The 12,971-nt window shown below is 44.7% G+C and overlaps 1 protein-coding gene across 1 annotated transcript; it reads left to right on the top strand.

The window, feature by feature from the left end:
* Window positions 1-925: 925 nt before the first annotated feature.
* On the top strand, window positions 926-7,876 carry NT5C1B (5'-nucleotidase, cytosolic IB). Its single transcript, XM_075145001.1, has 6 exons — window positions 926-1,164; window positions 1,270-1,437; window positions 4,352-4,481; window positions 4,997-5,119; window positions 5,781-5,965; window positions 6,964-7,876. The coding sequence occupies exons 1-6, from the start codon at window positions 1,036-1,038 to the stop codon at window positions 7,300-7,302; spliced, it is 1,074 nt and encodes a 357-aa protein (XP_075001102.1). The 5' UTR covers window positions 926-1,035; the 3' UTR covers window positions 7,303-7,876.
* Window positions 7,877-12,971: the final 5,095 nt, after the last annotated feature.

Genomic DNA, 12,971 nt, shown 5'->3' on the forward strand with positions numbered 1-12,971 from the left:
TGCGCCAGACCCCATCCTAGCTCAGGAGGAAAGCCGCTTCCTTCCTCACTTTCCACTCTCTCCTCCAGCTCATCAGTTTGGGGAACTTTGCGGTAGTTCAGGTAAGCAAATCTGCAGAGGCAGCCGGGAGCATTTCAGAAAGGTATGTCTTAGGTAAGCAGCCCACAGCCCTGTGTGGGATTCTGGGTTTTAGGATTACCCAAACCAGATGCCAGAATAACAGCTGACTGCGCATGCAGCATAGGCCCTCAACACTACTGCTCAAATTATTGTTTCTAAAAGGTACTTTCAGCGTTGCCGTGTGAAACAAAGGACCCCAGGTCACTGACACACACCCCATTTTGATTGCTAGAAACATGATTGCTATATTATGTAAGAAATGTCCTGGAAATTTGTTGCAGTTAATGTGAAATCACTTAAGCCGCTGCATCTAAATAATAAATCTCTACTGCTGTAGATAAAATCAGTGCTGGAGGCCGTTGCCTAACGCTAAGTAGCGGCGCGCACCACCACCCGAGGCACTACGGAGAGCAGCAGCGGGGTCACCGCGGGTGCTGGAAAGGGGACGCTGCGGCTCTGCGCCCCGCTGTCCCTCACAGGCTGCGGGGAAGGGCTGCGGCTCCGGCACCTGCTCACCCCGCGACGGAGAGAGATGCTGCGGCCCTGCTGACCATCGGACTCTGAGTCGCGGGGAGGCCGCGGCCCCGCTGCCCCAAGGGGCCGGTGCTGCGGGCTCAGCGGCAGCCACCGCCCCTCGGAGACGCCGCCTCGAGCGCGGCCGTGCCGGGGGAGGGCCGGGCCGCTCCGCGCCGTGCCGTGCCGGGGGAGGGCCGGGCCGGTCCCGGCAGCCCCGGGCGCGGCAGAGCGAAAAGGAAAGCCAGCGCCCGGGTGACTTCCCCCTGCCCGAGCGGGGCGGGGCGGGGCGGGAGGGCGGCCGCCGCCAGCGCTTCCCGGTCGCCCGCGCCGGCTCCGGCCGCGCCCGCTCCCCGGCCGCCCTCCCGCACCGCAGCCCCGTCCCCCGCCGCGCCAGGCACCATGAGCGCCTCCGGCCCGGAGGCGCCCCAGCCCAGCGACGCGGCGGAGGTCCGGCTGCAGGAGGCCGAGCAGGACTGGGCGGCGGCCAAGGCTTTCTACGACAACCTGGCTTCCAAGAGACCCCGGCCGGTGAGTGCGGGCGGGCGGGCGGGCCGGGGCTGAGGGTGTCCGGAGGCTGGGGGGGTCCGGAGGCTGGGGGCTGCCGGCCAGCGCTACGCTCTGCTCGCTCCGCAGCCCAAGCCCCAGCACGCCATCACGGTGGCCGTCTCCTCCCGAGCCCTCTTCGACCTGGTGGAGGAGCGGCGGATCTTCGAAGAGCAAGGGGTGGAGAAGTACGTGGAGTACCAGCAGAACAACGAGAACGTCACCCTCAAGCCCGGACCGGCTTTCTACTTCGTTAAGGTACCCGGGCTGGGGCGGGCTGGCCCGGCGGGGGGGTGCGGCGGGGCGCGGAGGATGCTGCAAGGCCAAATTTCGGGAAGAGGAGGAGCCCGAAGCCTCCTCGGGCGGAGATAATCCTGGGGAAACGTTTTGGGGACTTGTTCCCCCAGCGGTGAGCTCGCCTCGGCTGGGGAGCCCGGCATCATCTCCGCATCTCGCCGCGACGCCCCGGCCTTGCGGCCACCCGTCCCCTCCCCTACCCTCCCCACCCGTCCCCTCCCCTCCTCTCCTCTCCCCTCGTCTCCCCTCCCGCCGGCACTAATGCTAAATGCCTGCGGGATCACGTACTGCTCCCATCACCGGGCCCGGAGTTTTACCCCCAGCATCAGGGTTTGCATCCCTGCGGGTAAGGAGCAACCTGCATTTTCTGCTGGACACGGGGCGCCCGAAGTGCCTTTCCTTTTAAGACAATTTTCAGTTAAGATAGGCCCCCAAATTGTTTTAAGTTTGTTGCAACCTCCTCCCCCCCAAAAAAAAAAAACAAAAACCAAAGACATCTTAGTTCCTCATTCCATTTTTATGTCTCACTTATAATAGGGCTACTATGATTAAAGACAGCGTTGATTCAATATTATTTGAATTACTTTACTCAGAAATTAACCTTTTTTTTTTCTTTTTTGGTCAGCTTTAATTTTTCCTTGCTTTTGTTGTCACCCTGAAAATTGTTCTTGAGGACCAGCAAAAGAAATAGACCCCGTAGTTGGGAGTCAGCATTTAAGCAGAGGTGAAATGGAATATTTTGCTTTCATTGCACAAGATAGGAGAAATGGCCAAGGTAAATAGCCTCCAACATGGAAAGCAAGTGAAATTACAAAAAAATAAGAAAAAAACCCTAAAACTATGTATGGTTTTGAGGAACATAGGTTTTAGTGGGACTGACTTGAAAAAATGCCATCTACAGAGTTCATTTTATGTCTATGGAGAATTGTTTGATAAGCTCCACAACAGCAATTTTAGAAAATTTATTAAATCATAATTAGCAGTCATACTTGCTGACAGCAGAGTTGCATCAGAACACTTCCTTCAGGTTTTGAAAGTAGATTTTCATCGCTTCAGTTTTAGTCTCAGGAAGTTAAAACATTTTCAGCATTGCTGATCACTTTTTGGAGACATATAGTGGGAAAATTACTTGTGTCAATACCCATGGTGCTCTAAATATAACAGATAACTGTTAATAAAGCATAGTAAAGATGTTTTTAGCATAAAAGCATTGTCATAAAATAATTCACTTTGTACAGCAGTGAGGCGAGGGTGACTAGCGAATTTACTTCATCTTTTCTTATCTGTAGCAGCTAGAGACAGCCCTGCTAGCACAGTCAGTTTTCAAGGGATTTGTTAGAGTTCAATGTCAAATTCACTTTGAATATAAGCAAGATTTGACTTAACTCCTCACACTTTGAAAATCAGAGCTCTTAATTATGCCCAGCTAAATGCACCTTGACCTCTGTTCCCTTCTAGTATGCTATTTGTGTTTGAATTCTTTATTTTTTTTAAGAGATTCATAAATTGCTTAGTTACAGGAATCATTAGGCTAGAGAACTGCAGGTTTGTTGGATGATACTTTCTACCTGGAGACAAAGAAGGCAAAAAGAAATAATATATTTTTGTTTGGATTCCTTTATTGAAATCTTTAAGACACTAACTTAAAAGTATTACATCTCATGCTTGTAGCACTTAAGAATCTTAATCACAGGCCAGGATCTCCTTGGGCTGCAAAATGTACAGCATTGGACAAAAAAAGGCATCCCCTCCTCCACTCTTCCTTATTCTCTAATATTTTAATAGATTGCCAGGGTGGTAGAGTATTAGCAGTAGAAATGGGTTATGACCACATGCTAAGATTTTTTCCTAGGCCTTATACCAGGGTCTCACTTGAAGTTTTCGTAACATGTGACACAGCCATGCTTTTTAAAGTGAGATTCCCAGAATTTAATTATGAAATCTATGTTTTAATTCTTACCAACTGGCCTGACTTTTTAAAGCACCTTAATGAAAATCAACCCATCTTGTATTCATTTGATGATTCATTGTTGACTTTATTGCTGTAATCCCAAGGAATTCCATTCAAGGGCCAAGATCCCAAAGTAGAGGTTTGTGTATAAACCTAGAGCAAAAAGCAAATCTTACTCCAAAAGGGTAAAATTCTAAATAATATGAGAGAACAGATGGATACAGAGAGACATGAGCAGATGGAAGGTCAAGAAAGTAAGAATGCCAAACCGTGGATATAACATGTTGGCCCATTATCTTAAAAGAGATCTTAAATGAATCAAAATCTGTCTCATTTAGCATTGCAATTAGAAATGCTCAAGGAAATCATGCTTGACAGGATATGATTTGGTACTCCTTACTTAAGGACAGTCCTTGACACTTGACCACTTGAACTGTGTCAGTAAATCTTTGCATAAGTATGCGGTCCAGATTCACGTTTGTGCATGCGAAACAAGTAGTTGCACGTATAAATTCCTTTACACCTTCTCCTTGATTTCACAAGAACAATTTTCAAGTGGACAAGAAAGTCCCAAGTCCAAGATTGAAGTGGACAAAGAAAAACAAAAAATTAATAGGGATTGTCATAATGTTCAGCAATGCATTGATTTATTCTGGATGATCATGGTGTCCCAAGAAAAAGGGTTTCCATGAAAAAGTTAAATTCTATAACACAGCAAAATAAACTTACTTGCTTCCCTTCAAATGAACCCAGTCAAATAGTTGCTGGGAGCAGCAGAGCAGAAAGGAATAAAACAAGTTCAGCAAGTTAAACTATCAGGTATTTCACATTCCCCTTCAAAACAGTCCTATCACTAAAACCACAGTGATTAAGAAATGAGGCATATTCCACTTGTCTATTGACTTTCACATTTTTAACCTGCAGGCACTGGAGCATGTCAATGCCCGGCTTCTTGAGCTGTACCCTGATGATGAAGAACGATTTGATATTGTTCTGATGACCAATAACCATGCCCAAGTGGGAGTGAGACTCATAAACAGCATCAATCACTATGGTAAGTAAAATAAATGCTACCTTGTAGAACTGCCTGGTGTTACATAATAAAATGAATTAATTTTATTTTTCCTGTTCTGGCCTTGGTAAAAGCAGCTTCTTTGATACTGACACCCATTCCTCAGAGGATGATATTTATTTTTGGGTGTCAGCATAAGTGAGATAGTGTTAAACAGAATTTGGTCCGAAGCTCTAGATTTAACTTGTCAGGTGTGAATCCTAATTTCTGAGAAGTCCTTAAACTTTTTGTTGTTTGGTATTTACGCCCCTATACATATACCTTCACAGCAGTTATTCTGCTGTCTTAGAGGGATTCTTTTTTAAATTCTCAAGGAGGAAGGGCTGATCAAACATTGTAGTCAGTTTAAGTTGTCTAACTTATTGAAATTGCAGTGAACATTTTTCTTTTTTAAGTTTACTGTCAGCTGTAGGCTAGTGTATCTTTTTATGGGTTTCCTTTTACAGGTTTGTAGTGTCAAGGCAGAGTCACACCTTGTTGTGCTGTTCTTCCTTTAGGCTTAACAATTGAACGTTTCTGTATGACGGGAGGAAAAAGCCCTATTGGTTACCTGACTGCGTACCTTACGAACTTGTACCTCTCAGCAGACTCTGAAAAAGTGCAAGAAGCTATAGAAGCGGGTTTGAATTGACTTTCTTTTGTTATTTCTCCATTGAGCTTGTTAAAAAATGAATATATTGTGTGTGGTGCTGTTCATCCGATGTAGGAAGTCACAACTTTGTATGGTGCAAACTTATCACTTATTTTTACTTAATCAAAAAACCAGGTTATTTCTCTGTATTGTTCCTCTCTGACCCTTCAGCCTGCTGATAATGACAACTTAATCCCCTCTACCTTTGTCACACCTTTCTGTCTTCTCTCATGCTACAAGAAGTGAACTCCCATACACACCTACTCACCTCTATTCAACTTCTGTTTGCATAGAGTCATCTCTCTGGTGTGACTTACAAAAAACAACTTCTGTGTTTTTGTAAGGAGTTAAAACATAGCAAGTAGTTTGATTCAGTGGTATCCTTGGAATTTCCTGCTTTGTCTCATTTGTGGACCGTTTTTTTATATTCTTATATGGAAGTGGAAGAAAGCATGTCTAAGAAGTTATGTCAATGGGACAGCTTCCGTGCATTTGTGTTACAGAACAGCCATTACTAATTAGCTTTAGTGGTCATTTCTGCTCAACATATATATAGGTCACCACAAATAAACTGTTGGAACCGAAGTGCTGACAGTTTAATGAATGACTTTGCAGGACATGCTAACTGAGGTTCTCTGATCCATTTTCAGGCATCGCATCAGCTACGATGTTCACTGCCAACAAAGATGTTGCTTACTCGGATACACAGTTGAGGGTGGCATTTGATGGGGATGCGGTTCTCTTTTCCGATGAATCAGAACAGATTGTCAAAGAGCAAGGATTAGACAGATTTTTTGAACATGAACAGCTGAATGAAAATAAGCCACTTGCACAGGTTTGTACTTCTTGAAGCAGTGAGTTTTCAAAACATCTGTTAATTTTCATTGCTGCTGTATTTCTCCAGTTTCCGCAGTGTGTACGTATTCTTCTTTGTGGAAGCTGATTGCTCTATTTATTTCCTTTTCCAAGGATAATCTTTAAAATTCATGTTTGACATAAAAGAGCTGACCACTGCAGTCCTGTCACCAGATTTCCCACTTCACTGAGAGAACTGCATATGTAAGACAGTGACTTACAGTTGTATTTGAATTGTATCATTAGAAAAAGGAAAGGCTACTACTGATTTCCTTGATTTTTTTTCTTTTTTTTAATCAGATTGTGTAGGTAATGTTAATTTCAAACACTGGGATATTCTGGTTATTAAAACAGGGTAATATCTGTGCTTATTCCCAAGCAGAACTATGCCATTTGTCTAAAAACCACAAATATTTTAAGATTAGCTTAAACTGAAAGACCAATTCTGCTATTGTTAAAAATGGTATAAATTCAGAATAAAAGCTTGATTTATGAAAGTACTGGACACTGCAATATATTGCAATTTAACCCAAACTATCATTTACTTCTTTTAATCGGAGTATAATTCTAATATTGTCATTAATCTGGAAAGAGTTCAGTGAGGTCTATGTAACTAGGTCTCTTACTGGTTTTTGCACAGAAAAAAAAATGGCATCTCGTGGTTTATAGTAAAAAGAGTTAAGTGTTTTGAAAGAACATTTTATTAAAGACTATAGTTACAACTTTATATTGCAAGAGATCTTGTAAGCCTTAGTGAGCATCAGTTTCCTGCTGATCATACCATGTAGGATTATGGTTTTAACTTTTTTCCAATTTGTGAGTTCCTAGTGAGGGTGCAGACCCGTTTGGACACATTACATAGAGCATTAGCATTAGGGAAGGAATCCTGTATGTAACTGGCAATCTGGAATAAAGAAAAAGAACGATTTTGGGATCTGTGGACAAATACTAAATATGCTTCTGGTATTTTGTACTCAGGGTCCTTTGAAAGGTTTTCTGGAAGACCTAGGGAAACTCCAGAAGAAGTTCTATGCAAAAAACGAACGATTAAATTGTCCCATAAGGACCTTCCTGGTCACAGCCAGAAGTGCGGCGAGCTCTGGAGCCAGGGTGCTGAAGACTCTTCGTAGCTGGGGTCTGGAGATTGATGAGGCACTTTTCCTAGCAGGAGCTCCTAAAGGACCGATCCTGGTAAAAATCCGCCCTCACATTTTCTTTGATGACCAGATGTTTCACATCGAAGGAGCACAGAAATTAGGCACCATAGCTGCGCATGTTCCCTATGGCGTTGCTCAGAAATACCACAAATCTGCATGACTGATGGCACCATTAACAATAAGGTTCTTAACTCAGCCAGCCTCTAGTATACCAAGAGTTATGTCTGAAAACCTCTACATTTGTATATTGTAAGCACTATGTTTAAAGATTTAACTGCTGGCTAGAACAGCCTTTAAAGGAAATATTTTTAATATAGGTAAGTTTTTAATAGAGTTATTTTAATAGCATTCTTAAGGAGTTTAGGGTTTTTTACCCGTCTGGATCTAACACTGTGGTTTTGATATTAGGAAAAGATTTGTAATGTTTTTATAGCTTGAGACATATTTTGAGAGACCAGTTATATTTTCTCTAAAAAACTGTTGATGGGTTATTTATAACAAAAATCATGCTGCAATGCTAGTTCTTGATGGTTATTTCTGAAATTACCAAAAGCACAGTTTACATGTAAGTGTTTACCTGTTGGTGGTTTGCTTGTTAAATATGTGTTCAGTGGGTTTGTTATCATAAGGTTTCAGCTTCCAGTGAAATGTTAGCTTATTTGATCTTGTGTTTACAGGAACCCTTTATTTTTTCTATATTATTTTCCTATTCTAATAAAGCTGGCTTTACAGAACATTGTCATTTTTCTGTGTAGAGGTTTTAGCATGATTTCCTGTGCAGAGTTTGTGTAACCAGTGTCTCTGTGTCTCTTGCCTCCTTTGGATATTTAGAACCAGAAGTGACTACTTTCAGCGAAATTTTAGAGAGAACTAGAAGTCTCAAAGACACTTAAGTCCCAACAGGTTTCATAGAGCTGAGCAGAAGTCAGAGATGCTATGAGTACCTTGACTGGCACAAAGACTGAAGCTTTAGAGCATACCTTTGTAACAGCAGAGAATCTACCCTAAATAATGCTGTCGATGGAACTCCTTGTTTCTCGACTAGATTCACTTAGGATTTACAGCTGTTCTGTGATCTGCGTGAACTCAGTTTGGCAACCTCACATGAGTTTCCAGGGGACAGGTGCCTGCCGCAACATGAATTCACGCGAATTTACACCGTAGGTCTATTCTACCTCTTTTATGCTCGGTTCCTGTATCTCGGTGTCATCCTTGTATCTAAATGCCTTCCAAATGACACAACGAACATCTGTCAGGTGGTGTTTGTTCTCTTCCTCTCCCTAGTGGAACAAGTGTCCTGTTTTATTTTTATTGTTGCTGTGTATTTATACCAGAAGAGACAAAACCAAAAGAATGTGCTTTGCCGTGGGAGTAGAAGTTGGTGAAGGCTTGTGATGATCTGTGGTTCCTGCGGGAATTCACTCCAGAATCTCACGTTAGCCTCTGAGAAAGTTTGGTCTCTTCTGTCCGGATGAACTGTCCTGTTATTGCAGAAAGCTTCATTGCATTAATTGTGGTTTCCCTCCCAGAAACGTAAGCAATCTTTTAAATGTTCTGGGTCCAAGCCACAAAGTTCTTTGAAAACAAAGGCGAAACCCTTGATCCTGCATGAAACTTGAATAGAGACCATTAGAAAGGTTTTTATGTGTTCACACCTGCATGTGTTGTTGATGGGATGAACTGCAGAGTTCTGGTGTACTTGGAATGTCATAAGTGCCAAAGGCTTTGTGCCCAAAATGTATCACATTTCCCAGTCCAGCCAGGAGGAGGACATGAATAACTGAGGCCTGGTCATTGTCTGCCAGGACGGGATAGAGCTACCCCGCCAAATGGAGATTATAAAAAATGTTATTAGCAGATGTTTTTATGGGAGAGCTCAGAATCAGCAAAGAATCCAGAAATATTCCTTAGCTGTGGAATATGAATTGCATGTGTACCTTTATCACATAGGTATGGCTGCAAATTTCAGGAACACCGGTCCTGCCTTATTGAAGCAGAACATGATCAGCCATTCTTCATCCTTGCGCTGTTAGAGCTATAGATGTTGGGTGCAGAAAAATAGGAAAGATATATGCTGTGCAAAGACTGCTGGCACTTGACTCTCATTGAACGTAACAATTCAGGCTTGATACTGAAAAGGCTAATGGGTTCCTTGATCCCTGTGGGACTCCGAAGGTGAGTGTTTTGTGCCTGACAGGGTAAGCGTGTAAATCAGTGAATAAATTGGAAACCGAATCATCTGGTCTATTATGTTTACCTTTATTTCCAATTAACCATCCGCAGGAGCTTCCAGTTCTTACATCTTTTTTGATCTGTACACACATAATACTAGAGGACTACCTCTTGCAGTGTTGTTCCTGACAGCACTAAGGCACGTGTGAAGAGAAATAGAGAGTTCACATATTAAATTTACATAGTAGAATTTACATTCTTAGTCACAGAATTCACATTTACATTGAAGTCCAGAAGTTGATGTTAAGGTCCACAATCACTTCTCCTAAGTTAGTTGAGCAAATGCCCTTAGATGTTTGTTCAGATTATACGCGCCTTTTGATTGTCAGGCAACTGTCCCAGGCTTGCCGGCTGCTTCTCTGCATATCCAGCTGGCAGCATGTTGGGTGAGTGGAGCCTCATTCATTCATGCAAATGCCTTCCAGACTAATCTGGACGTTTGGGGAGACTCGGCTTGCCAAGTGGTCTCTGCCCGTTACAATTATTGTCTTCTGCTCCAAGGCACAGCTTGGCTAGTGGACCAAAATAATCATTTTCAAGAAAAGTCTCTGAAATGGGATGGCAGCTGAAGGAAAGGGGTTTCTATTTTTGTAGACATAAACCAGAATTATCTCTTAATAGCATTCCACTCCAAAAAACAAAACAAACAAACAAACAAAAAACAAACCCCCTTGCTTCTCATGCTTATGAGGATACCATGAATTTACGCCTAGCATCTCACAACCGTAAGCCACAGTTACAACAACATATAACATTTTTCAATAGGGGAAATAGAGATAAGTCCTATGGTTCTGGACTGTCCTGTCTATCAGCCTTTTTATAGCACTGGAAGACAGACTCACGAAAAAGAAACCGTCATCCGAGCCAAAACCTGAAAGAGGATTAATGATAACAGATCAAATTCTGTGCGGAAATGGCGTGGCCTGGTTAAAATACCCTTTAGTGTAGCCATGAGCCTCACAATGAGGAGAAGAGCCAAGAATGAAGAGAGAAAGAGTCTTCTGTGGTGAAGACAAAGACAGAAGAGGTCTTTCAGTGAATCCAATGTGTTTACATATGGTACCTATACAGCCCTTAAACTGCCTGACAAGTGTGACAGACAGTTAGAGGAGAGATGGTAAGGATATTTCCAGAAACATCTGATACGTTTCTTCAGCTATAACATGAGTTGAAGTCAGCCTCAGAACAGACTGCAGCGACGTGAACAGACTGTGGGTAGCGTCAACAAGTGACAGTTAAGGGGAGGTTACTATTGCGAATGGTTATCACGTCCAGACCAGCCACAGGAAACCTGACGAAAGGGTCATGGGTTTCCTCTTGCGTTTCTTACTCATTTCCCCAAATGTGCTAGGTCTTGACTCAAGACAGACATGCTCATTATCAGCAAAGATTGTTTCTGGTCTCCCCACAGACCGTTGTCTCCCTGGACTCTACTCACCTGCATGCTGGCCCTCAGTCCTGATCCTGAACTTCTCTTAATCCATGTTGATCTATCCCCATTGTCCCTATCTTATTCCTAAATCTGCACTGAACTCTATTACTGCCTCTTTTTTTTTGTCAAACACCTTTTTTTAACTTACCTCGCTCTTGATCAAAATTCAGGTACCTTTTAATTGTCTCTCTGTGCATTTCTACTAGCAACTCCCCCAGGGCTAGGATGAAAAGGATTTTGAGTGAGTGAACCTCAGGCCACTCCTGACTCCCTGAATAGGTTCATTTTGCCTTGGGTGGGTTCATCTGAGGTCTGTGATCAGTAAAGGTGGGATCTGGACACATGACATGAAGATAATGGGTGAAAAGAGGTTTTGGGTTAAGGATTCAAAACTAAGTTGGCAGGTCCAAGGGACCCAAGAGTCTGGGTGCCAACAACTTGGAGAGGTCCTGTCTGGGTGCCAGCTACCGGACAGACCAGCTATTCGAGGGACCCACGTTATGTGCATACATGAACCACTAGCACACCTCAAACTGAACAACAGGAAGACACCAGCACCTGGGAAAACCCAGCATCAGAGCTGGTGCCTGGGTCTCTGGGTATAGATGCTGGATGGACTTAGGGTGCAGGCTAATATTTGAGACCAGTGAATGTGAGTGTGCTCGTGAGGTGAGTGAGTGGATGTACGCATACGTTCTGCAAGCAGCCTCCCTTCTGCCAGGCTGGGATGGGACAGACCCCCTTGGTCCTGAAGTCCACCAAATTTGGCTACCTCAAACAGGCTACCTCTGAGCCAATATTACTCAGCTGAAGTTGGTCCTAGAAGCAAGTGTTCAGCAGGTCTGACTGTCAGCTCACTGGTACGTTTAGAGTAGCTATCAGAGCAGCCACCACCATAATGACTTTTGTAACACCCCCCACCCCATCCCTTCTGCTTGCAACATGCAGGCAGGTTATCAAGACATGCTTGGCCATGTACTAACAACTATGCTACACTCAAACACACAATCCAACTTGATCCAGAGCCACAGAACCTGCTGAAATACCTAGGAAAAAAATCTGTTCTCGAAGGCGCCATGAGGGTAGGTCTCAGCGTGCCATTCTGACATACTCTCTCGCTCCACTTATACCCTAAACTTTCGCAAAACATTCCATTGGCACAAAGGCCAGCTGGCGTGGAAAAGTCCACGTGCATGCTAACCCTCCAGAACACGACGGCTGCTTCCAAACTGCCTAGCGGGAGCTCACGAGCTGTGGGAGAGTGCTCACCAGCCCCCAGCCTTGGGCCAGAACTCTGCCACAGGCTGCCGCTGCAGTATAGCAGCAGAGATGTTGCATCCCGTGCTGGGAGCCTTCCCTGGCACCGCCGCATCTACGGCTCCAGCCGCTGCGCCTCAAGCTGAAGATCCAAGGCGGGCAGAATTGAATGTGGCTTTTGCAGAAGCATTTGATCAGCCATGAGACTCAAAGACTGGTAATGAAATATTATAGGTGCCCTTAATGTCCGTTTTCCCTGTGATGGAGTCTTCTCTGTGAAATTGATGAATATTAATAAAATATTTTGGTAAAATCTCTACTAGCAAACTAAACACTCCCAGGAAATGCTCTTGGGCCCAAGAACTCGACCATCTCTATGTCATTAAATCGTTATCATTGTCTTCTAATTGTAAAATTGTTAGAGCAGTCCCTGGTTCGGTCTTGGCCCAGGCCAGCCAGCTCTCCCCAGAGGATGCCATCCACGCTTCAGGAGTCAGCACGGGGCGAAAACCAAGAACCAGCTTGGACGTTTCGGGGTTTAAGCGGCTGCTCTGCGCCAGTTCACTTCGGCAGCCCCCGGTACATGTAGTTTACTAGCGCAGACATTGCTATCGGCGAAGCAGCCCTCGGGCCGACGGAGGGACGTCCCGCCATGGGGACCTGCTGCCGCCTCCTCCTGTGGAGCCAGGGAAGGAAGCAGCAGCCTTGCGGAGGTAACTCCGACCATGACCCGCAGTTTGCTTTGGTTGCCCTGGGGACCACGCCGGGGCCGGGCAGGCCGCCGAGTTGCCGGTGGACGTTTCAATAAGGCCGTGCGCTCATTAAGCACCTTTCGGGACCGGCCTCCCGGCCGGCCCTGGCGCGGAAACGGCGCCTCCTCCGCGCGGTGGAGGACTACAATCCCCACA

This window comes from Calonectris borealis, chromosome 3 (assembly GCF_964195595.1).
Source record: "Calonectris borealis chromosome 3, bCalBor7.hap1.2, whole genome shotgun sequence".
NCBI classification, from domain to species: domain Eukaryota; kingdom Metazoa; phylum Chordata; class Aves; order Procellariiformes; family Procellariidae; genus Calonectris; species Calonectris borealis.

Excerpts from the sequence above, each read along its gene's own strand:
- NT5C1B (XM_075145001.1), top strand. The coding sequence starts at position 1,036 with ATGAGCGCCTCCGGCCCGGAGGCGCCCCAGCCCAGCGACGCGGCGGAG. Across the intron at positions 1,165-1,269 it reads CTTCCAAGAGACCCCGGCCG|CCCAAGCCCCAGCACGCCAT; the intron begins GTGAGTGCGGGC and ends CTCGCTCCGCAG. Across the intron at positions 5,966-6,963 it reads AAAATAAGCCACTTGCACAG|GGTCCTTTGAAAGGTTTTCT; the intron begins GTTTGTACTTCT and ends TTTTGTACTCAG.